Source organism: Choloepus didactylus, chromosome 17, assembly GCF_015220235.1.
Source record: "Choloepus didactylus isolate mChoDid1 chromosome 17, mChoDid1.pri, whole genome shotgun sequence".
Classification (NCBI taxonomy): domain Eukaryota; kingdom Metazoa; phylum Chordata; class Mammalia; order Pilosa; family Megalonychidae; genus Choloepus; species Choloepus didactylus.
The window spans coordinates 16980690-17003393 of record NC_051323.1 but is presented as its reverse complement, the minus strand read 5'-3'; the positions used below and the strand labels follow the sequence as shown (position 1 = coordinate 17003393).

General features: G+C 47.0%; 1 protein-coding gene across 3 annotated transcripts in view; it reads left to right on the top strand.

Moving 5' to 3' along the window:
- HK2 (hexokinase 2) overlaps positions 1-22704 on the top strand; it is a 72873-nt gene that overhangs the window by 5742 nt on the left and 44427 nt on the right. Inside the window, exons 1-3 of one of the 3 annotated variants that reach the window (XM_037807106.1) lie at positions 6994-7875; positions 8901-9002; positions 21631-21793. In XM_037807106.1, coding sequence (XP_037663034.1) covers positions 21652-21793 — 142 coding nt within the window. In that variant the 5' untranslated portion in view covers positions 6994-7875; positions 8901-9002; positions 21631-21651. Of the gene's footprint in view, positions 1-6993; positions 7876-8900; positions 9003-21630; positions 21794-22704 lie in introns of those variants that run through there. The other 2 variants (XM_037807105.1, XM_037807103.1) reach the window with 2 other exon arrangements.

The following is a 22704-nucleotide window of genomic DNA, read 5'->3' as shown; positions in this document are numbered from 1 at the left end:
GAGGCATTTTTGATGGTCATAGGTGTGTGTGTGGGGGGGTTTGGGGTGGGGGGGTGATTGCTACAAGCATCATCCCTGGGATGCTCCAAACCTTCTACAGTGCACTGGACAACCCCCCATGACAAGGGGTCATCTGGCCCCAAATATCAGCAGCACAGAGGTTGAGAAACCCTGCTTTAGAAAAACGTATTCTGCCTCACCCCACCTCAAGTAGTCAAGTGCTCAGGGTCCTACAGCTGGCTGGGACGGGAACTCGGGGACCCTCAGTCTCGGGCCAGTCATGGTAGGAAATGGCCTTTGCAGAAGACGAGTTTAAAGTGAGGTCCCCCTACTGTCCTGCAGGCACCAGAGAGTCTGCACCTACCCACAGTCTCTGACTGACGTGGGGGTTTCCCGGGGGCAGGAGCCAGTGGCTCTTTCTCTGCCCTCAACCAAAATAATAATAATTTGGGACAGCACCAGCTCCCCAGGAAGCCAGTGGGAGAAATGTCTGTTCAGTTGTCCTCTGGAGAATCTCATAGCCTGGCTGTGCTGGGGTTTCCGCGGACAGCCGGCATCAGCCAAACTGATCAAGGCAGGCAGGGAAGTGGGGAGGGGAGGAGAGGGGCCGGTGACACCCACCGGGGGTTGGTCCAGTGGGCTGCGTGGTGGGCTGCATGGTAAGGTGGCGAGCACGGCTGTTTCGAGCCAGGCTCCCAGGCTCGGATCCTGGCTCACCACTTAAACGAGAGGTCTGAGCGTGGGCCGGTTACTTAGCCTCAGTTTCTTCCTCTTGTGAAATGGAGAGAGTGTTTGGGTAGCAGCTTAATAGGAGTGTTGTAAGGATTAAAGAGAAAGAGTTAATGTAGGTGAAGCTCTTGGAGCTGTGCCTAGAACACAGTCAATGCTTTTTGTGTTAAATATTATTACCGAGAGAGAGACATCTTTGGAGAGTCTCGTGCTGCAATACCCTTCTGGACTTCAGCCTGGATAATTCCCAAGGGCTTCTTTTAGGGCATGTGTGTTCAGGCCCATTTGTGCTCTCTTGTCTGTTGTTTGTAGGGTTTAGATCAGAGGACAGAGAAGGGGGAAGGGTAGAGAGTTCCTGAAGCTGGGGACGAAGGCTGCGTCCTCAGTGTCACCATCAACTTCTCACACCTCTTTCCTGGGCATAGGAGACCCATCTCCGAGCTCTTCCTCTATCTCATTTCCCTTTGGCCCCCTGGGGAGGTAGCGTGCTCTCTTGGTTTGCCGGGCTGCTGTGACGAGTACTACACAGTGGGCTGGCTTAAATGACAAGAGTGTATTGGCCACTGTTTCCCAAACCAAGGCATTGGCAAGGCCATGCTCTCTCCCTGGAGCCTGTAGGGTTTGGCGCTGGCTTGCCACAGTCCCTGGGGTTCCTTGACTGGCCTCATCCTCCCGTCACATGGCGATCCTTCTCTCCTTGTGTCCGCTCTTCCAGTTTCCTCTGACTTCCTGGCTTCTGGCTCCTGCCTGTGCCTCTCCCAGACTTTTCCTCATGAGGCTTCCAATAATGCAGATTGTTTGGCTACACCTAAATAGGATCTCAGAGGACCCTATCCACAAATGAGTCCACACCTCAATGGTAGTACATCCCCAGAGGGTCCTATTGACCGATGCATTCATACCCAGAGGAATCCGGATTAAGGTCAGGAACGTCTTTGTTGGGGTACATCATTCAGTCCACCTGTGGGATGAAGTGCCCCCCGTTGAGACAGGAGAGCCTGGCTGCACTGACAATTCACAGCATCAGTCCCAACTCCTTGGCGCCGGGGAGACCGAAACACACCCTCCGTGGCGGGTTTGGGTCCCATTTATATTTGGAGTTTCCCATGAGGGCAGCAGGACCTCGTGAGCAGGTTGAACTTGGCACACTGGGGAGAGGTTCCCCAGCTGTCTTGGGCCCTGGCGGAGAGCTCTTTGTCCCTCAAAGACAGACCCTGGCCTGTTGGGTGTGGATCTTCCTGCTAACATTGGGGCATCCAGGACTCTTGACTAAGCCTGTGGAGATCCTCCACCTGGAACCCCCACTTCACCTCCCCAGGCAGCCCCCATCCCCACCCTCCCACCTTTGTCCTATCCAAACCAAGCCAGGAGTGAGAACAGTAGCCAGAGAAAGTAATTTCCTTTGAAGAGCTGCCCTATTTTTGGGGTGCTCGTGCTTTTTGCATGTTTGTCTGCATATCTCCCCGACCTTCCTTCCTTGGAGGGACCTCAATAAAAACTTTTATCTTAGAATTAAGGTGGAGAGTAATCACACATTCCTCACCCTGGGCCCAGCATCCCAGCCCTGGAGGTGGTCAGTGTTTTTAAAAGGCTGGATTCCCTCTTCCTCCTGGCATCTCCGTGGAGGTGGTCAGTGTTTTTAAAAGGCTGGATTCCCTCTTCCTCCTGGCATCTCCGTATGTGTCATCTGATAAAAGAAGGAATGAAGCCAGATAAGCCATTCCACAGCTGCCGTTAGGGGTAAGTGAGGGCATTCAAAGTGTGACCACTTTTCCTTCTCTCCCATTCGAGGGACTTCCTTCTCCTGCTTCCTGTTTCCTCCCAAATTTTCCCGTGACTCAACCCCGTCCACGCAGCCTTGCAGCCATGTCCCATCAGTTCCTTCTCCCCCTTGCCTCCCAGAAGTCCTGACAAACAGGCACAGGACGGTTCTCTGTTCACTCTCTTCCTGTGGTAACTCAGCTCAGCCTCGAGCAGCCCTCAGGGGTGGGCAGTGTTACTCTCTCCCGTTCAGGTGAGGACACTGAGGCACAGAGCGGGGCAGTAACTTGCCGGAAGGCACACACCAGTGAGTGGCAGAGCCAGAGTTCAAACCCGGGCAGTCTGGCTCTGGAGTCCATGCCCTGAGCCCAGCAGGGCGCTGGGGGTGTGTGACCGGAGATGCCAATGGTGTTTCAGTTTTGCGGGGTTATCTGTAAGGCATCAGAGCTAGAGAAGGGGCCTTTGGGATCATCTAGTCCAGACCCTTCGTTTGACAGATGAGGAAACCAGGTGCTTTGTGCTAAGGGACCCCAGCCCAGGCTTACCTAAGGGAAGCCCCCGATTCGGTTCCCCCTCGGTGCCCAGCACACAGAGGGAGGGCCTGGGTTGCCCAGGAACAAGGCAGGATTTGCTTGGTGGCCTGTAGGTAGGACGACCCTGTAATTTATTGTCCACCTTGCAACACTTTTGAAAGTGAAAGGAGTGCTATCAGTTACCCTGTCACCACGGGTGGAAGCTGAGATTGTCCGGGGCCAGCTGGGATGCACGGTCATCTCACTGGTCTGGGTTGTTGGCCGCGGGGCGGGTGGGGCAACTGGGAAGATCTGGGGCTTGACATGGGGCCGGGGGACAGGCCCACGGGGGTTTGGTCCAGCAGGTGGATGGGCAGTGACAGACAGTTGTGGGGAGTGCAGACGCCACTGCGGGCGAGGGGCTGACTGTGGTCCCTGCCACGGGGCTGTCTGGGACAAGGCAGCGCCTGCCCCCCTAGGGACCCGGGGTAGTAGGCAGGGCAGCCGGGAAGGTAGGGAGGAGCCCCTGCTGCTGCCAGGACCCCGCACAGTTGGGGCGCAGGTCTGAAGAGCCAGGTTAGAGATGGGGTACCCGATCAGCCTGCAGCCGCCAGCTCTTCCCCGTCACTCGCCCCACTCGTCGCTTTGGCCCTCCCATAGCCCCTTATGTGTCACCGTAACTATCGGGGATAACGAACAGTCTTGAGTCTTGAGAGCTGTATAAGCTGGTGTTACAAATACGAAGGCAGGTGCCTGAAGCAGGCGGTTTTAGTCCTCTAGGACCCGGGGAGACAGGAGACGTAAGGTGTCAAGTGCGTCCCCATCACCAGTCAGATTGGGGGAAGGTCCATTTGTGCTGAGCCCTGAAGAGGGGGAGGGAATTTGGTAAGCCAGGGAAGGAGAACATTCCAGCCAGGGGGCCCAACTCACAGGTTTCTAACCTCTTCCAGACCGACACTGCTCGTCAGGTTTGTACCGTATGGAGGTGTGGTTTCACAGGTGCTGCAGCCCGAGGTCTGTCTGGCTGTGGCTCGATGCAGCCAAGAGGGAGAACTGGAAGAACAGGAAACCCCATGACTCACAAAGGGGCAACCGGATGCCGGAGGAGTGGCCTGTAGGCCTCCAGGTCAGCGGTGTGGCCAGTGGCTCCTGAGGACACGGCGCGTCAGAGCTGGACTCTCCCCCAAGGTGGTACGGCAGGGGTCACCTGCCCCATCTGGAGCCAGTCTCGTACAAGATCTGTTAACTTTGGGTTAACTGGACAGGAAACCAAGAATCTCTGATCTGCTGTGAGTCTTCCTCCCCCACAGATTTTATTTTTTTAATTGGAAACATCTGGCCTGGCCTTGGCAACGTTACAGGAGAAACGTGTTGCCCTGTGCACAGCCCGGGCCCTCCCAGCTGGAGTCGGTGTGGGTGTTACTATTAATGAGGTCACCGGCTGCAGGTAACCGGCTCTCCCCAGATGGGCACATTTGTGCCCCGGGTCAGGGCACCCAGCCGGCCACTGGATATTGTGGGTCCTGCCAGGGACTAGGTCTGTGGTTTGGGGAGGCTTCTCCAAACCTCTGTGTCCTCATCAGAGATCAGCAGTCAAACGCAGGTGGAGGAATAATGCAAAAACACGAGAGCCTCTGGGAAACCAAGTTGCAAACGTTCGTCAGCCCATGTCATCGCTGGAAGGCTGTGTGTGGCTGGATGTAAATTAGGGATCACCCTTTCTGGTTTGTCCTCTTTTGACCAAGCATAGTGAGTGGACTTGGGCCTACTAAGTCACTCCTGCCTTTTTTCTCTACATTAAAAAAAAAAAAAACTGTAGAGAAGATTATTTTTTAAAAAGTCACAGTTACCATATGCTTATAGAAAACTGAACACACCAAGACCCAATAACAGGTCATCCCCGGCACTAGCGGCACTTTCTGGCACAAACCACCCCCCAAAGCCCCAGCCCACTGTCTTGACTTCCAGCATAGATCAGCATGGTCAGTTTCTGTACTTAGTATAAATGGGCTCATGTGGAATGAGCCCCTTTTTGCCTGTTCTTTCACCCAGCATTATACTGTGATCTTCATCCATGTTGTTGCCTCTGGTTGTAGCATGCCCGCAACTTGTTTTGACGATGGCTGAATTAACAAAACAGACGAGATAAGTCATTTATAAAGCCCTTCACGTCATGAGGATACAGCCCATCCTAAATGTCTCCTGAGGAGGCCAGTTTGGAGCCTTGGGCTAATATATAGGTGGCCTGATTATATCTTCAGGATAAGAATGTTAGGGTTAAGAAAGGTGCACTTTCATCAGTTGGTCTGCTTGGTGTCTAGAAAAAGCCAAAAGGATTAAAAGATGAGCAGTGCTGTCCTGGGAGAGGTTCCAGGTATTAAATCAGAACTATCTAAAGACTGGAGGAAGGAAGCCTAGCTGAGCTGGGGAGTGTCCTGTCTCCTTGGCCCTGAGTCTTACATGCTGCAGAGTCACTTTCTTATCTGATTTGGTCACTTGAATTCACCCCGCTACCAGCATGGTGTGTCTCGTACAAGTGACTGATGAAGATTTGCTCATTTGTGTGTTGTTCACTTCCTGCCTGCTTACTAAAGGGACTCGGTGATTTGGTTCAGCTTTCAGGGCAAGGATGATTACCAGAAAGCTTTGACTCAGGAAAGTTAATTGGGGTTGAGGGCAACACTCTGAGCTTCCTGGCAGCCAAGGTGAAAAAGGACAGCACTCCCGGAATCAGTTGGTTTAATCTCGTTGGCCTGTAGCCAGAAGCACAGGGTGTCTGGGCTGCCAGACTTTGTCCTGACACCAAACCCTACAGGGTGTTGGCTGGCTACCGAAGGGTCAGGGAACAACAACCGTACCCAGTGGGATCATCTTTCTGGTCCTTCTCTTGGTTTCTTGATTAGAATTGGAAGAATTAAATCCTACGAATATGGAGGCATTTCAGTAGGGAGCTAACGTGGCATAGTGAGGTGAGTGGCTTTGAGGTGCCTGGAATTTATAAGCTCTTTCTAGGACTTGCCCATGTCTTCCACGCCTCTTCTTACCCTCTCCATTCACCAACTGAATTAACTTATCCTGGAAGGATTTCTTCACCCAGTGGCTGCCTTGCTTTGTACTTCCCTTACTTACCTACCAAGCTCCATCCCTCCGTTCATTCCAGAGGCATTTACTGGATCTATAACATGAACCCAGTTCTGAGCTCACTTGTAAACTCCTAGAGAGCAGGTCTCTTGATTTGTTTTTAAATTACGTGTCTGTACACTCTAGTGTATATATAATTGATGTGCCAAAAATGCCATATAAAATGGGACAATATGGGGTCACAGTGCCAGTCAGGGACTCAGGGATTGAATGCTAGGAATCTTACACATATAGAAGATGAAATTTAAGGTTTCTTTTCTTCTGCATTTTCCTTTTAAACCTCTTAAGGTACTCAAGGTAGGATTTTTGATACTTTATGTGACAAACCACATCAGAGTTGGAATGTTGCTCTCTGCTAGACGTCAATAGTTTGATCAGGGCCAGTTTCCCCCTGGGCAGTCTCCAGGTGCAGGCAGGGCCCCAGCCGTCCATGGGAATTGCCTGTGAGATGAGATGGGCCATCTGGGGACCAGCTGTTGTCATCGATTGTTTCTGACGAAAGAGGAAAGGAAGACATCCGGGCGATGGATTCTAGTCTCTTCTGTGTGATCTTGGCTAGGCTGCTCCCTGATGGGCCTGTTTCTCGGAGGTCCCTGCTGGCGCTCACCTCCAGGCTTCTCCTTCTGGACCTTCCCGGTACCTGGCTGGTGCCATGTCTGCCCTCCCCGGCCACCCTGGTGCCACACTTTGACAAGGAGCCTGTCCGTGGATGACCTTTTGCTCCCTCCATTCTTGGCATACTTCCTATGACACAATCTCCCCTCCTTTGAGTGCCGGTCTGGAAGAGAGTGCCCAACTTAAGGGCGTGGACTTCCCTTTTTGGGTACTTCATAAAGGGTTTGGGGTTCATTTCTCTCGGGGGCCTCCCCTGCCCCCACCCCGGTTCTCTAGAGGAAGTGGGAAGGTCAGATGGACAGGTGTGTTATGGGGAAAAAAGAAAAGGACCCAAATCGCCCAAGAGGAAGTTCTTATCTCCTCAGTATTGCTAAATGCATCTCATCTAACACTGCTATCTCTTTCTTTCTTAACACACACCACTGCCTTCAGGCAGGCAGAAGCTTTCCTGCTCCTCAGCCAGGCCTTGCTCCTGCCCTCTTCTGTTTCCCAGCTTGGAATGTTCTCTCCTTTCCTTCTCTCTCCCTGAAAGATATTTAGAGAGAAGCAGTCTGTGCTGATAGGCCATGTGCCTGTAATAGGAACAGAGGAAACAACTGGGGGAAAACAGGCTCTGCTTTGTTGACCCCAAGAAATGTCCTTGGACCTAAGAGGGTGCCACTGGCAAAGTAGAGTCTAGAAGAAAAAGAGGGAAAGCAGTGGAAAGAAGGGGGTGGTATAGGAGCTTTACCCATGTCACCTCATTTATGCCAGCGACTGTGGTGTTTGGGATATTTATCCATTTTGTAGTGAGGTCACTAAAGCCCAGATGAGATGGTGACTTGTCCACACCCAGTTAAAGTGCTAGAGCCAGAGTTGAACACGAGATTTTTCTAGTGCCCAAGTCCCTGCCTCACCACCACCCACTATCAAATGAGGGTTATTGGCCTGGACCATTATGCTTTGATGGTTTCCAACAACTTAACTTTGTTTCCCCACAAGCACCAGGTTTGTTTTCCCAACTGCCAGCATCCTGGATCAACACGAGGTTATTTCACGTGGACACACTGGTCTAGCATCTTGATCAACTGCTGATTTTCGAAGATCACAGACCATGATAGGAGCCCTGCAGCCGTAGGTACAGGCTCAAGGAGGGGGAAGATGTTTGAGCCCCTGACCTAGAGATGTCATTTGGGTTAGTTTGAAGTGGACTTGGGGAATTCTGATTATTTTTAAAAACTCCTCATGTCATTTTGATGTATAGCCAAGTTTGGAGACTGTTATTCGAAGTGGCAGAATGAGGACATGGCAGAAGTTTCAGAAAGCAGATTTGTCTCAGATTGAGGAAAAGCTTTCTAAGCTCCACAGCTGGTCAACAATGGAACTTAGAGAAGTAGGGAGCCTCTCGTGCTTGGAAGCATTCAAGCCTAGGCCAGAGGACCACCTGTTGAGGTGAAAGAGATGGGCTTGAGTGCTGACTATGTTCAGTGGGATTCTGAACTACTCACCACAAGGGCCTTTCCTTTGCTGAGATTCTGTGAATGTTTTTTGGCCATAATTCTGTTGCCCTGTGTATATCTGGTAACTCCTAAGTTTCTTTCTCCTATGACTTTGGGCCTGGTGCTGCTCCCCACTTCCAGCTGCACTGTGGGTGAAAGTTGGCAGGACTGTGAAAAGTGTGTTCACTTCCCTCCCAGTCCAGGAAGATGATCTTTGTATGGAGTCTACTTCTGGTTTCTGACTTCTCACTTCCTTGGCCACCATTCACCCAACACAGCTGTGCCCACCAAGGCTGGGTAGACCCTAGTGGTGTGTTTAGAAAGCTGTGACATTAGGTGATTAATCATCTCTTCCTGGGTGGCTACCTTGTCTTAGCCAGGTGCCATCCATCCCTGAGTTTTGAAAGACTTCAAAGAGCTCAAAGGTGAAAGGGGGGACGGGACAATTGTCCCAAAGTGCTAGCCTTGCATTTTTTCATAGCTGTTCTGTACCCTTTCTCTTAGTTTCCTCCAGTGATGGAGAGGACACCAAGAGCCTGGGGGAGTCCAAGAAAACACAGAGCTTGGAATTCCCTGGCTACTCATGGGATACCACAGGACAGATGAGGGTGGTGGTCCCCAGGGCCTGGTTTTAGAGCCAACCAGACCTTGGTTTGAATTCCAGCTCTGCACCTCACCACCCAAGAGACCTGTAAAAGAGGGATGCAGAGGTTTTACAAAGACAGTGGAGATCAAGTCAGCAAAGCCATAGGATGGTGTCTGGCAGGTAAGAAATGTTTGACAAATGTTTAGCCACTGTAGCTGCCATTGTCATTATTGTTTTCATCTGTCATTGAGCTCTTGAAAGATAATTACAACCTACTGGGTAACGGGCAACATGGCTTCAGTAAAGGGTGACCATTTAACATGTTCAATTCTTTGAGGGTTAAGTGCCCACCAAGAAGTGATGATGCTTTAGTTTCCTGGCTGCTAAATCAAACACCATGCAATGGGTTGGCTTAAACAACAGGAATTCATTGGCTCACAGTTTTGAGGCAAGAGAAGTCCAAAATCAAGGTGTCATTAAGGTGATACTTTCTTCCAGAAGTCTGGTGTTCTGGGGCTGGTTGCCCCCGATTCTTGGTCCTTGGCTTTTCTAGGTTATCATGAAATGGGTTGGGTTAGACAATGGGAAGTTATTCACTCGTGGTTTTGAGGCCAGAAAAATGTCCAAATCAAGGCATCATCAAGGCAATGCTTTCTTCCTGAAGACTGGCTGTTGGTGATCCTTGACCCCTTTCACATGGCCAGGCACGTGGTGGGGTCTCCTGTCTTTCTCTGCTCTTCGGTGTTTCGTTGATTTCAGCTTTTTGCTTCCATGCCCGCCAACACCCCCAACCCCTTTTCATTCAGTTTATAAAGGACTCTGTTAATAGGATTAAGTCCCAACCCGATTGGGTTGGGCCACACCTTAACCAAAGTAACTTCAAAAGGTCCTACTTACAATGGGTTCCAACCCACAGGAATGGATTAGATGTAAGAACATGTTTTTCTGGGTGGTTCATAGCTTCAAACCACCACACACGGCGAGGTACATGGTGGCCACTTCTGGCTTCTCCCTTTTCTTCTGGGTTCCCTGGACCTTCAGCTGCTCCCTCTGGCTTTCTCTCGTGCTGTGCCCTTTCCTGTGAGGCCTTCGGTGATAGGGTTAAGACCCATCCTGACTGAGGTGATGGATCACATCTTAATTGAAGTAACCCATTAAAGGGTCCTATTTACATGGGTTCACACCCACAGGAATGGATTAAGTTTAAGAACATGTTTTTCTGGGGTACATAGCTCCAGACCACCCCAGACGAGAAGTTTTCTGCTGGATTTCCAACCAGTCTCATAGCAGTTTCAAGACCAAAGATAATTTAAGAATGGCTGCTGTGTAATTGGGGCCCCTCTACTTCCACACTCCTGTATATGTGACTTGCTCCAGGAAGTGACGGTGGAGCCTCTTAGTAAGGTAATGCTGGCTCTGCTCTTCACAGAGGGACTCTCCGGCCCTTTTACAGACATCTGGAGCCATCTATGTGGGGTGGAAAGCCAGTGAATCTCTCTTGTCCTGTCCTTCTCTCTCTGGGAAAATAGTAAGGTGGGAGCTCCAGCTTCATCATGTGTCAATCCCAAGACATGTCTGCTGTCCCTGCTGCCCCCTGCCCTCCTGGGCCAGCCCTGGGGGCCATGCTCTTCACCATCTGCCTTTCGTGTCTGCTTGCATGGGGCTGACCGGAATGGAGAATGGCCTTTTAATGGGCCAAGGCCAGCCTGAAGGCACTGCAGTGCCGTTTTGGCCTGTATAGACCCTGCTGTCACCCAGCAGCAAAGGGTCAGTCATCCAGCAGAGTGGGTAAGACACAGATGAGACCATTTGATCCAACCCCAGCGCAGCCCTTTGTGCCTGTGTGACTTCACCTCTCTGTAGCAGTAATAACACCACCCACCTCTCAGGACTGTTGTGAGGATGAAGTGGGTCAATGGGTGTTGACCCTTTAGAAGAGGGTCTGCACAGAGCAGTGCCATGTAATCTCTGCTGTTATTATGGAGGGCATCTTGGGCTGTTCCCAGGCGTGGTCTCTGGGGGCCCCTGGACCTTGTCCTTGGGCACTGAAACATGGAAGCCATGAGGCAGCCTTCCTGGACTGGCTGAGGTATTGTCGGATCTGGAGTGGGAGGCCCTTTGGGGTGGTCGGGGTTGCTCTGGGCTCCCAGGGTCATCAGAGACTTGAGATTTGGCTCCCACTTCACCGACAGGGAGGGGGCTTCTCTGCTTCCTGGGGATCCTGCAGACTTGTTGTGGGGGAGGCCCCAGCCTCTGTGGGAACACCCTGGCTCCCTGTCTTGTTGGAAGCCGAGGTCAGCGGCGCCCCATGGCCCCAGCAGACTGGGGCAGACTGAAAGGGCTGTGGGCCCAAGGCAAGTGAGGATCCGGGAGCCTGAAACCAAACAGCAGGGACCTTTGGGTTCTTCTGAATTTAGACTGATGGACTTAAATAGTCTGAGGTACCTTTTTAACAAGTGCTAGCAACAAGGGAGTTCTGGGAAGTCCTCCTTCTGCAAATTCCACACCAAACATGACAAGCCCAATTTCACTCCAGGCTGGGGAGGGAGTGGAGAAGTGGCCGAGGGCTGGCTTGGCAGGAGGAAATTGCCCACTGCCCGTTCTCTATTCCTCCTCCATCCTTCCCCACCCCGTGCAAGGCTTGTGTTTTGTCGGTTTAGTTGTAGAAATTAAACACCTGGCAACGTGGAGAGGCCTGGGCTGCGTCACTGTGGATTGTCCTTTGCTTTGCTTACAGCTGCTTTCAGCATTTTACCCCAGCCGACCTTTCACCTTTGGGGATTGTAGAGAAAGATGAAAGATGAATACCTGTCATTATTTCGCATGATCTCTGGAGGGCCAAAGAGGAGGATTTGCCCCAGACCCCGTAGAGAGTTAGGATAAGGCCTGGAAGAGAGAAGATGTGAATAAGGGAAATTTCTCTTTTTTTTTGTCACAAAAGGAGGGCACTGAGTTTGGTCTCTTCTTTTTTTTTTTTTTTTTTTTTTTTTAATCATCATTTTATTGAGATATATTCACATACCACGCAGTCATACAAAACAAATTGTACTTTCGATTGTTTACAGTACCATTACATAGTTGTACATTCATCACCTAAATCAATCCCTGACACCTTCATTAGCACACACACAAAAATAACAAGAATAATAATTAGAGTGAAAAAGAGCAATTGAAGTAAAAAAGAACACTGGGTACCTTTGTCTGTTTGTTTGCTTCCCCTACTTTTCTACACATCCATCCATAAACTAGACAAAGTGCAGTTTGGTCCTTATGGCATTCCCAATCCCACTGTCACCCCTCATAAGCTACATTTTTATACAACTGTCTTCGAGATTCATGGGTTCTGGGTTGTAGTTTAATAGTTTCAGGTATCCACCACCAGCTACCCCAATTCTTTAGAACCCAAAAAAGGTTGTCTAAAGTGTGCGTAAGAGTGCCCACCAGAGTGATCTCTCGGCTCGTTTTGGAATCTCTCTGCCACTGAAGCTTATTTCATTTCCTTTCACATCCCCCTTTTGGTCAAGAAGATGTTCTCCATCCCACGATGCCGGGTCTACATTCCTCCCCGGGAGTCATATTCCATGTTGCCAGGGAGATTCACTTCCCTGGGTGTCTGATCCCACGTAGGGGGGAGGGCAGTGATTTCACCTTTCAAGTTGGCTTAGCCAGAGAGAGAGGGCCACATCTGAGCAACAAAGAGGCATTCAGGAGGAGACTCTTAGGCACAAATACAGGGAGGCCTAGCCTCTCCTTTGCAGCAACCGTCTTCCCAAGGGTAAAACTTATGGTAGAGGGCTCAACCCATCAAACCACCAGTCCCCTATGTCTGTGGTCATGTTAGCAACCATGGAGGTGGGGTAGGCGAATACCCCTGCATTCTCCACAGGCTCCTCAAGGGGGCACTACATCTTTTTTTTTTTTTTTTTTCCTTGTTTGTCTTTTTTCTTTTTTTTTTTTTTTTTTAAATTTCCCTTCTTTTTTAAATCAACTGTATGAAAAAAAAAGTTAAAAAGAAAACAAACATACAATAAAAGAACATTTCAAAGAGACCATAACAAGGGAGTAAGAAAAAGACAACTAACCTAAGATAACTGCTTAACTTCCAACATGTTCCTACTTTACCCCAAGAAAGTTACATAATATAGCAACATTTCAGTGAACTTGTTCCTACTACATCCATCAGAAATTAACAGACCATAGTCATTTCTGGGCATCCTCAGAACGTTAAATAGCTTATCTGTTCTTCTTGGATTGTTGTTCCCCCTTCCTTAATTGCTCTCTACTGCTAGTTCCCCTACATTCTACATTATAAACCATTTGTTTTACATTTTTCAAAGTTCACATTAGTGGTAGCATATAATATTTCTCTTTTTGTGCCTGGTTTATTTCGCTCAGCATTATGTCTTCAAGGTTCATCCATGTTGTCATATGTTTCACCAGATCGTTCCTTCTTACTGCCGCGTAGTATTCCATCGTGTGTATATACCACATTTTATTTATCCACTCATCTGTTGAAGGACATTTGGGTTGTTTCCATCTCTTGGCAATTGTGAATAATGCTGCTATGAACAGTGGCGTGCAGATATCTGTTCGTGTCACTGCTTTCCGATCTTCCGGGTATATACCGAGAAGTGCAATCGCTGGATCGAATGGTAGCTCTATATCTAGTTTTCTAAGGAACTGCCAGACTGACTTCCAGAGTGGCTGAACCATTATACAGTCCCACCAACAATGAATAAGAGTTCCAATTTCTCCACATCCCCTCCAGCATTTGTAGTTTCCTGTTTGTTTAATGGCAGCCATTCTAACCGGTGTTAGATGGTATCTCATTGTGGTCTTAATTTGCATCTCTCGAATAGCTAGTGAAGCTGAACATATTTCATGTGTTTCTTGGCCATTTGTATTTCCTCTTCAGAGAACTGTCTTTTCATATCTTTTGCCCATTTTATAATTGGGCTGTCTGTACTATTGTCATTGAGTTGTAGGATTTCTTTGTATATGCAAGATATCAGTCTTTTGTCAGATACATGGTTTCCAAAAATTTTTTCCCATTGAGTTGGCTGCCTCTTTACCTTTTTGAGAAATTCCTTTGAGGTGCAGAAACTTCTAAGCTTGAGGAGTTCCCATTTATCTATTTTCTCTTTTGTTGCTTGTGCTTTGGGTGTAAAGTCTAGGAAGTGGCCTCCTAATATAAGGTCTTGAAGATGTTTTCCTACATTATCTTCTAGGAGTTTTATGGTACTTTCTTTTATATTGAGATCTTTGGTCCATTTTGAGTTAATTTTTGTGTAGGGGGTGAGGTAGGGGTCCTCTTTCATTCTTTTGGATATGGATATCCAACTCTCCCAGCCCCATTTGTTGAAAAGACCATTATGGCTCAGTTCGGTGACTTTGGGGGCCTTATCAAAGATCAGTCGGCCATAGATCTGAGGGTCTATCTCTGAATTCTCAATTCGATTCCATTGATCTATATGTCTATCTTTGTGCCAGTACCATGCTGTTTTGGCAACTGTGGCTTTATAATAAGCTTCAAAGTCAGGGAGTGTAAGTCCTCCCACTTCGTTTTTCTTTTTTAGAGTGTCTTTAGCAATTCGAGGCATCTTCCCTTTCCAAATAAATTTGATAACTAGCTTTTCCAAGTCTGCAAAGTAGGTTGTTGGAATTTTGATTGGGATTGCATTGAATCTGTAGATGAGTTTGGGTAGAATTGACATCTTAATGACATTTAGCCTTCCTATCCATGAACATGGAATATTTTTCCATCTTTTAAGGTCCCCTTCTATTTCTTTTAGTAGAGTTATGTAGTTTTCTTTGTATACGTCTTTTACATCTTTGGTTAAGTTTATTCCTAGGTACTTGATTTTTTTAGTTGCTATTGAAAATGGTATCTTTTTCTTGAGTGTCTCTTCAGTTTGTTCATTTCTAGCATATAGAAACATTACTGACTTATGTGCATTAATCTTTTATCCTGCTACTTTGCTAAATTTGTTTATTAGCTCTAGTAGGTGTATCGTCGATTTCTCAGGGTTTTCTAGGTATAAGATCATATCATCTGCAAACAATGACAGTTTTACTTCTTCTTTTCCAATTTGGATGCCTTTTATTTCTTTGTCTTGCCGGATTGCCCTGGCTAGCACTTCCAGCACAATGTTGAATAACAGTGGTGACAGCGGGCATCCTTGTCTTGTTCCTGATCTTAGAGGGAAGGCTTTCAGTCTCTCACCATTGAGTACTATGCTGGCTGTGGGTTTTTCATATATGCTCTTTATCATGTTGAGGAAGTTTCCTTCAATTCCTACCTTTTGAAGTGTTTTTATCAAAAAGGGATGTTGGATTTTGTCAAATGCTTTTTCAGCATCTATTGAGATGATCAATTGATTTTTCCCTTTCGAGTTTTTAATGTGTTGTAATACATTGATTGTTTTTCTTATGTTGAACCATCCTTGCATGCCTGGAATGAACCCCACTTGGTCATGGTGTATGATTTTTTTAATGTGTCTTTGGATTCGATTTGCAAGTATTTTGTTGAGGATTTTTGCATCTATATTCATTAGGGAGATTGGCCGGTAGTTTTCGTTTTTTGTAGCATCTTTGCCTGGTTTTGGTATTAGATTGATGTTAGCTTCATAAAATGAGTTAGGTAGTGTTCCATTTTTTTCAATGTTTTGAAAGAGTTTGAGTAAGATTGGTGTCAGTTCTTTCTGGAAAGTTTGGTAGAATTCCCCTGTGAAGCCATCTGGCCCTGGGCATTTATTTGTGGGAAGATTTTTGATGACTGATTGGATCTCTTTGCTTGTGATGGGTTGGCTGAGGTCTTCTATTTCTTCTCTGGTCAGTCTAGGTTGTTCATATGTTTCCAGGAAACTGTCCATTTCTTCTACATTATCCAGTTTGTTGCCATACAGTTGTTCATAATATCCTCTTATAATTTTTTTAATTTCTTCAGGATCTGCAGTTATGTTACCTTTTTCATTCATTATTTTGTTTATATGGGTCTTCTCTCTTTTTGATTTTGTCAGTCTAGCTAGGGGCTTGTCAATCTTGTTGATCTTCTCAAAGAACCAACTTTTGGTGATATTTATCCTTTCTATTGTTTTTTTGTTCTCTATGTCATTTATTTCTGCTTTAATCCTTGTTATTTCTTTTCTTGTACTTGGTTTAGGATTGGTTTGCTGTTCATTTTCTAGCTTCTTCAGTTGATCCATTAGTTCTTTGATTTTGGCTCTTTCTTCCTTTTTAATATATGCATTTAGTGCTATAAATTTCCCCCTTAGCACTGCTTTTGCTGCATCCCATAGGTTTTGGTATGTTGTGTTCTCATTTTCATTCGTCTCTATATATTTAGCAATTTCTCTTGCTATTTCTTCTTTAACCCACTGATTGTTTAGGAGTGTGTTGTTTAACCTCCAGGTATTTGTGAATTTTCTAAGTCTCTGATGGTTATTGGCTTCTAATTGTATTCCATTGTGGTCAGAGAATGTGCTTTGAATAATTTCAATCTTTTTAAATTTATTGAGGCTTGTTTTATGTCCCAGCATATGATCTATTCTGGAGAAAGTTCCGTGAGCACTAGAAAAGTATGTGTATCCTGGTGATTTGGGATGTAATGTCCTGTAGATGTCTGTTAAATCTAATTCATTTATCAGATTGTTTAGGTTTTCAATTTCCTTATTGGTCTTCTGTCTGGTTGATCTATCTATAGGAGAGAGTGATGTGTTGAAGTCTCCCACAATTATTGTGGAAACATCAATTGCTTCCTTTAGTTTTGCCAATGTTTCTCTCATGTATTTTGTGGCACCTTGATTGGGTGCATAGATATTTACGATTGTTATTTCTTCTTGCTGAATTGCCCCTTTTATTAGTATGTAGTGGCCTTCTTTGTCTCTCAAAACATCCCTGCATTTGAAGTCTATTTTATCTGAGATTAATATTGCTACACCTGCTTTCTTTTGGCTGTAGCTTGCATGAAATATTTTTTTCCATCCTTTCACTTTCAGTTTCTTTGTGTCCCTGTGTCTAAGATGAGTCTCTTGTATGCAACATATTGATGGTTCATTTTTTTTGATCCATTCTGCGAATCTATATCTTTTAATTGGGGAGTTTAATCCATTTACATTCAACGTTAAAACCGTGAAGGCATTTCTTGAATCGGCCATCTTATCCTTTGGATTATGTTTGCCATATTTTTCCCTCTCTCTATTAATATCCTTTATTGTACCCATACCGAATCTCTTTAGTACTGAACCTTTCTCCAGGTCTCTCTGTCCTGTCTTTGTTTCTCTGTCTGTAGGGCTCCCTTTAGTATCTCCAGTAGGGCAGGTCTCTTGTTAGCAAATTCTCTCAGCATTTCTTTGTCTGTGAAAAATTTAAGCTCTCCCTCAAATTTGAAGGAGAGCTTTGCTGGATAAAGTATTCTTGGCTGGAAATTCCTCTCACTCAGAATTTTAAATATATCGTGCCACTGCCTTCTCGCCTCCATGGTGGCTGCTGAGTAGTCACTACTTAGTCTTATGCTGTTTCCTTTGTATGTGGTGAATAGCTTTTCTCTTGCTGCTTTCAGAACTTGCTCCTTCTCTTCTATGTTTGACAGTGTGATCAGTATATGTCTCGGAGTGGGATTTTTTGGATTTATTCTATTTGGAGTTCGCTGAGCATTTATGATTTGTGTATTTATGTTGTTTAGAAGATTTGGGAAGTTTTCCCCAACAATTTCTTTGAATACTCTTCCTAGACCTTTACCCTTTTCTTCCCCTTCTGGGACACCAATGAGTCTTATATTCGGACGTTTCATATTATCTATCATATCCCTGAGGTCCATTTCGAGTTTTTCAATTTTTTTCCCCATTCTTTCTTTTATGCTTTCATTTTCCATTCTGTCATCTTCCAGGTCACTGATTCGTTGTTCAACTTCCTCTAATCTTGTACTATGAGTGTCCAGAATCTTTTTAATTTGGTCAACAGTTTCTTTAATTTCCATAAGATCATCCATTTTTTTATTTAGTCTTGCAATGTCTTCTTTATGCTCTTCTAGGGTCTTCTTGATTTCCTTCATATCCCGTACTATGGTCTCATTGTTCATCTTTAGTTCTTTGAGTAGCTGCTCTAGGTGGTGTGTCTCTTCTGGTCTTTTGATTTGGGTGCTTGGGCTTGGGTTATCCATATCGTCTGGTTTTTTCATATGCTTTATAATTTTCTGTTGTTTTTGGCCTCGTGGCATTTGCTGAACTTGATAGGGTTCTTTTAGGGTTTGTAGACCAGTTGAAGTCCTTATCTCTAATTTATCAGATCTACAGCTTCGTGGAGTACACTTTCTCTAACTAACCAGCAGGTGGCGTCCACGAGCCACCTGTTCTCCACAAGCCAGATCTCCCCTGCTTAGCCTTTTTGGTGAGTGGGGGAGTGAGTCTTGTGGGGCCCAATTGGTGTACCAAGCTTGCGTGTGTAGTTGGTGTTGCCTGCCCTGTATGTGGGGCGTGTTTCTGGGCAGTCGGGGAGGGGGGGTGGCCCTAACAATCAAATCTCCCTGATGATCCTAGAGTTTTAAAGCTGCTGCAATAGTCTAATCCTTCAGTTCAGTCCTGCCACAGTTTGTCTCTGCCACTGACCCACAAGTCTTTGGTATTGGCGTATGGCTCCTGAGACTTGCAAGTGGGCCCCTCTTCAGGCTGTGCACCCCGGGTCCTCTGTTGAGGGATGACTGTGCTATGTCACAGGTGAGTGCCGTCCCCCCAGGGCAGTTCTGGGCTGCTGGGCTGTGTTGGGAGGCTCCCAGTCTGCTCAAATGATGGCTGAATGGGGCTCTGTTAATTCACACTGCTCCCCCTTCCCAGCTCTGGGACATTCAGCTGAGGTTGCAGGGAAGGCTAATGTCCTCGCCCAGTTTTGTGGTGTGTGCCTGTTATTTGAAGCACTTCCGTCACACTGGGTTGTCTGGGGCAGCTCTGGGCTATGGGGCTGGCGATGGGCAGGAGTGTTTCCTGTCCACCAGGATGGTGGCTGTGAGCGGACACCCCCCTTTTCTTGGGAAGTTGTGTTGTTTAGTGAATTTTCTCAGCCACTGGATTATTGCCTTTTGTCTCAGAGCTCTCTTAGTTCTGCTCTTGACTTGACGTGCCCAAATTTCAATTCTTTGAAGCTTTCTGTATTGAGCTTCTTAGAGTAATTGTTTTAGAAAAAGCAAAAAGGATTTAAAAAAAAAAAAAAAAAAAAAAAAAAAAACGGCCCTCCTCAGAGATCTAATGGGTTATTGAAATGCTAATAGACAAAGCAACCAGGGCCATTAAGGAAAGGTGCACAGGGCAGAGAGATCAGCTTTGCTTCGGGATTTGCATATGCGCCTCAAGGCCTGATCTCCGCCCTTCCCCTTTCTGTGTTCACCAGAACTCCAAAAATCCTCTGCTTTTATTTTGGAGTTTTTCGTGTTGTTTTTTTTCTATGCCTGTCTCCTCTCTGCTGGGCTGGCTGCTCTCAGAGTCTCTGGTGTCTGGTCTCAGTCTATCTATGGTTGGAGTTTGAATCAGTAGAATGAGTTTCCGATAAGAGCAGCCACTGCAGTTCTCCCTTCTCCTTCCCGGAGCTGACAGCCCCTCCTCCCCCGGGACTGAGCCTGGCAGGGAGGGGCGCGGGTCCCCTGGCCGCAAAAACTTACAGATTTCGCTGATCTCAGCAGTTCCACGTTTTCATGAGTGTTGTATGAAGTATGCCCAAAGACAGATTGCTCTGTGGTGTCCAGTCCACGCAGTTCCTGGCTTTTTACCTACTTTCCTGGAGGAGTAACTAAAACATACAGCTCACCAGTCTGCCATCTTGCCCCGCCTCCTGGTCTCTTCTTAAAAGGATTAAACACTTTTTCCCTTTCCTCTGGAAATCCTTGGCTGCGGGTTTGGCTGAAAAACAAAGTGTCACAAAAACCTGACAAAAGTGTTGGAATGTGTAATAGACTATAATATTAATGACACATTTGTTTGGGAAAGCTCATTGTAAACGTTCTGGTCCTTGGCCAGAGTTGGGCAAGGCCAAAGGATAGGCAGGCATTTTTGTGTCTTTTCCCAGAGGAATGAGGGTGGGTAGTATAGTCACCCGCCCAGTGTTGCCCTTGGGAATCCGAGCTTCGGGGAGCTGGGAAAGGTAGTGTCCATTCCAGCCCCTCGGCTGGCGGCTGACGCTGGGAGGACGGAGCCCTCTGTCCAGCAGCTTCGCCTCATGTGGACACGACTGCCGGAAACAGCGGCACCTTGAGAACGTGTGTGCCTCTTGGATGGGTTTCTATCAGACTTTCTTTTTTTAATAAATGTAATTTTATTGAAATATATTCACATACCATACAATCATCCAAAGTGTACAGCTGTTCACAGTATCATCATATAGTTGTGCTTTCATCACCACAACCAATTTTTGAACATTTTCATTACTCAAAAAAATAAGAAGAATAAAAATAAAGGTAAAAAGAACACCCAAAACATCTCATACCCCCTCCTTCATATTATTCATTTACTTTTTGTCCCCATTTTCCTACTCATCTGTCCAATCACTGGATAAAGGGAGTGTGAGCTGTAAGGTTTTCACAATCACACAGTCATACCATATAAGCTATTTAGTTATACCATTGCCTTCAAGAATCAAGGATACTGGATTGCAGTTCAACATTTTCAGATATGTCCTTCTAGCTATTCTAATAAACTAAAAACTAAAAAGGGATACCTATATAACACATAAGAGTTACCTCCAGAATGACCTCTCGATTCCATTTGAAATCTCTCAGCTACTGAAACTTTATTTTGTTTCCATTCTCTTTCCCCTTTTGGTCCAGAAGTCTTTCTCAATCACATGATGCAGGGTCCAGGCTCACCCCTGGGAGTCACATTCCACATTGCCAGGGAGATTTACGCCCCTGGGAGTTGTGTTCCAGTAGGGGGAGGGCAGTGAGTTCACCTTAGAGAGAGAGGCCACATCTGAGCAACAAAAGAGGTTCTGTGGGGGAGACTCTTAGGCACAATTATGAGTAGGCTTAGCATCTCCTTTATTAGACGTTTTCTTGATAGGGGAAAACTGGGAACATCCATGGCGAGGGCAGACTGGAGCTTCCCCACGAGAATCTGCCTGAGAGGGTCTCTGGACGCTTCTCCTTCTTCGGCTGGTAGATCTGGGAAAAGCTGGTGTAGATTTATGTGGGGAACATAAATCTCTGAGCCAGCTGCCTCTGAGGACAGTGAGGCTGCATTGTCACTGGCATAGAGCCCTGTGACGTGGCAGGCACTGTGCCACATACACGGGTGAGCAAATAGATGCGGTTCCTGCCTTTGTGGGCTTTGTTCTCATGGGAAGCCATGGAAAGGTTATAAGTAGAGGGCCTGGTGGGGGTGAAAATGGATGGAAGTGGTCAGAGTAAACTCAGAGATTGTGCAAGTTCCATGTTGCTCGGCCTAGGGGGAGGGGGCATAGAATTGACGTGACTGGTCCCCAGCACTGTAGGGTAAAAGATGTGAGTGCAGTAATGACCCTGGCTCCAGGGACGCTGTCAGGGGCATTTACACTTGACGCATCTGAAAAAAACTTTTCTCTTCCCGAAGTTGCTTTCCCCATGGTCCTCATTCTCCATTCACCTATTTTCTCAAGCCAGAAATAAAGAAAATCTATTTTTATAATTTTATATATATATAATTTTATAATTTTAATAATTTATTATAGCCTTCTGCACAAAACTGATTTTGCTCTTTTGAAGGGCCAAGTGATGTTCCGTGATTAAGGCCTGTATGGTAAAATATTTAAACCTGCAGCTCTCAGCTCGTTCTTTCCTTCCCTCTTTCAGGTCGACCAGTATCTCTACGACATGCGTCTCTCGGACGAGACCCTTCTGGACATCTCCCAGCGGTTCCGCAAGGAGATGGAGAAGGGGCTTGGAGCCACCACCCACCCCACTGCCTCGGTGAAGATGCTCCCCACCTTTGTGAGGTCCACTCCGGATGGGACAGGTACTGCCCCCGTGGGGATGGCTCTGGGTGCCCCATTCCTGGAGGGGTGATTTGGGGGGCTCTCTCTGTTCAGGGACCCAAAGATCTGGGCTTTGGCTCCAGGCCTCAGAGACCAACAACCCTGGCTAATGCAAGCATGTGGGGAAGGACGCAACCTTAGGGAAGGATGGGGGAGCGACCCGTGGGAGCAGCAGGGAGCCCGGGAAAGCAGGCAGCCTCGGGAGTCGAAGGAGAAGTACCTCTAAAACGTGCCTCAAGACGGCCACAGCCATAGCCAGGGCAGATTTGCTCACTGGCCCACTGGGCACCTACAGTGTCCGGCCATGTTCCGTAGGTATGCAAGAGAAACATGTAGTGCGGTGTGTCCCAGAATGTTCCCTGAACCCATGCAAAAAGAGTGTAAGGGTTCCAGTAAACCTGGGAAAATGGGAAGAGCCACAGTGCATGTTAGGGTCTTAAAGCCTCTGAAGGCCTGCAGTAAAGACCAGTGAAGCTCTGTCAAATCCCCTTATTTGGACATGGAATCCTTATTTCATGGTGCACCACCCAGCAAGCGATTTAAACAAACTGGAGGAAAGGGTCGAGGTGGATCAGGGCTAGAGTGCAGAGGGGCTTGGATGCAAGCCTAAAATGTTTCGTCTTTCTTCTGAGGGTACTGGGGAGTGATCGAAAGTTTTTGTGGGGTGCAAGCAGAGCTATCTTATTACATCATTAGCAATAAGTGTGGAGTGCAGAGGGTGATGGCACCAGGTGGGATGTGGTGGGCGAAGACGCAAAAAGATTCAGAGGTAAGGCAAGGTGTCAAGTCCCAGCTGCCTGAGGGGCGGCAACATCCCCAGAGCAGGGGACAGAGCCAGGTTGGTCAGAGCTTTCACACGGCTTATTCTAACCCTCAGGGTCACTCTCCACTT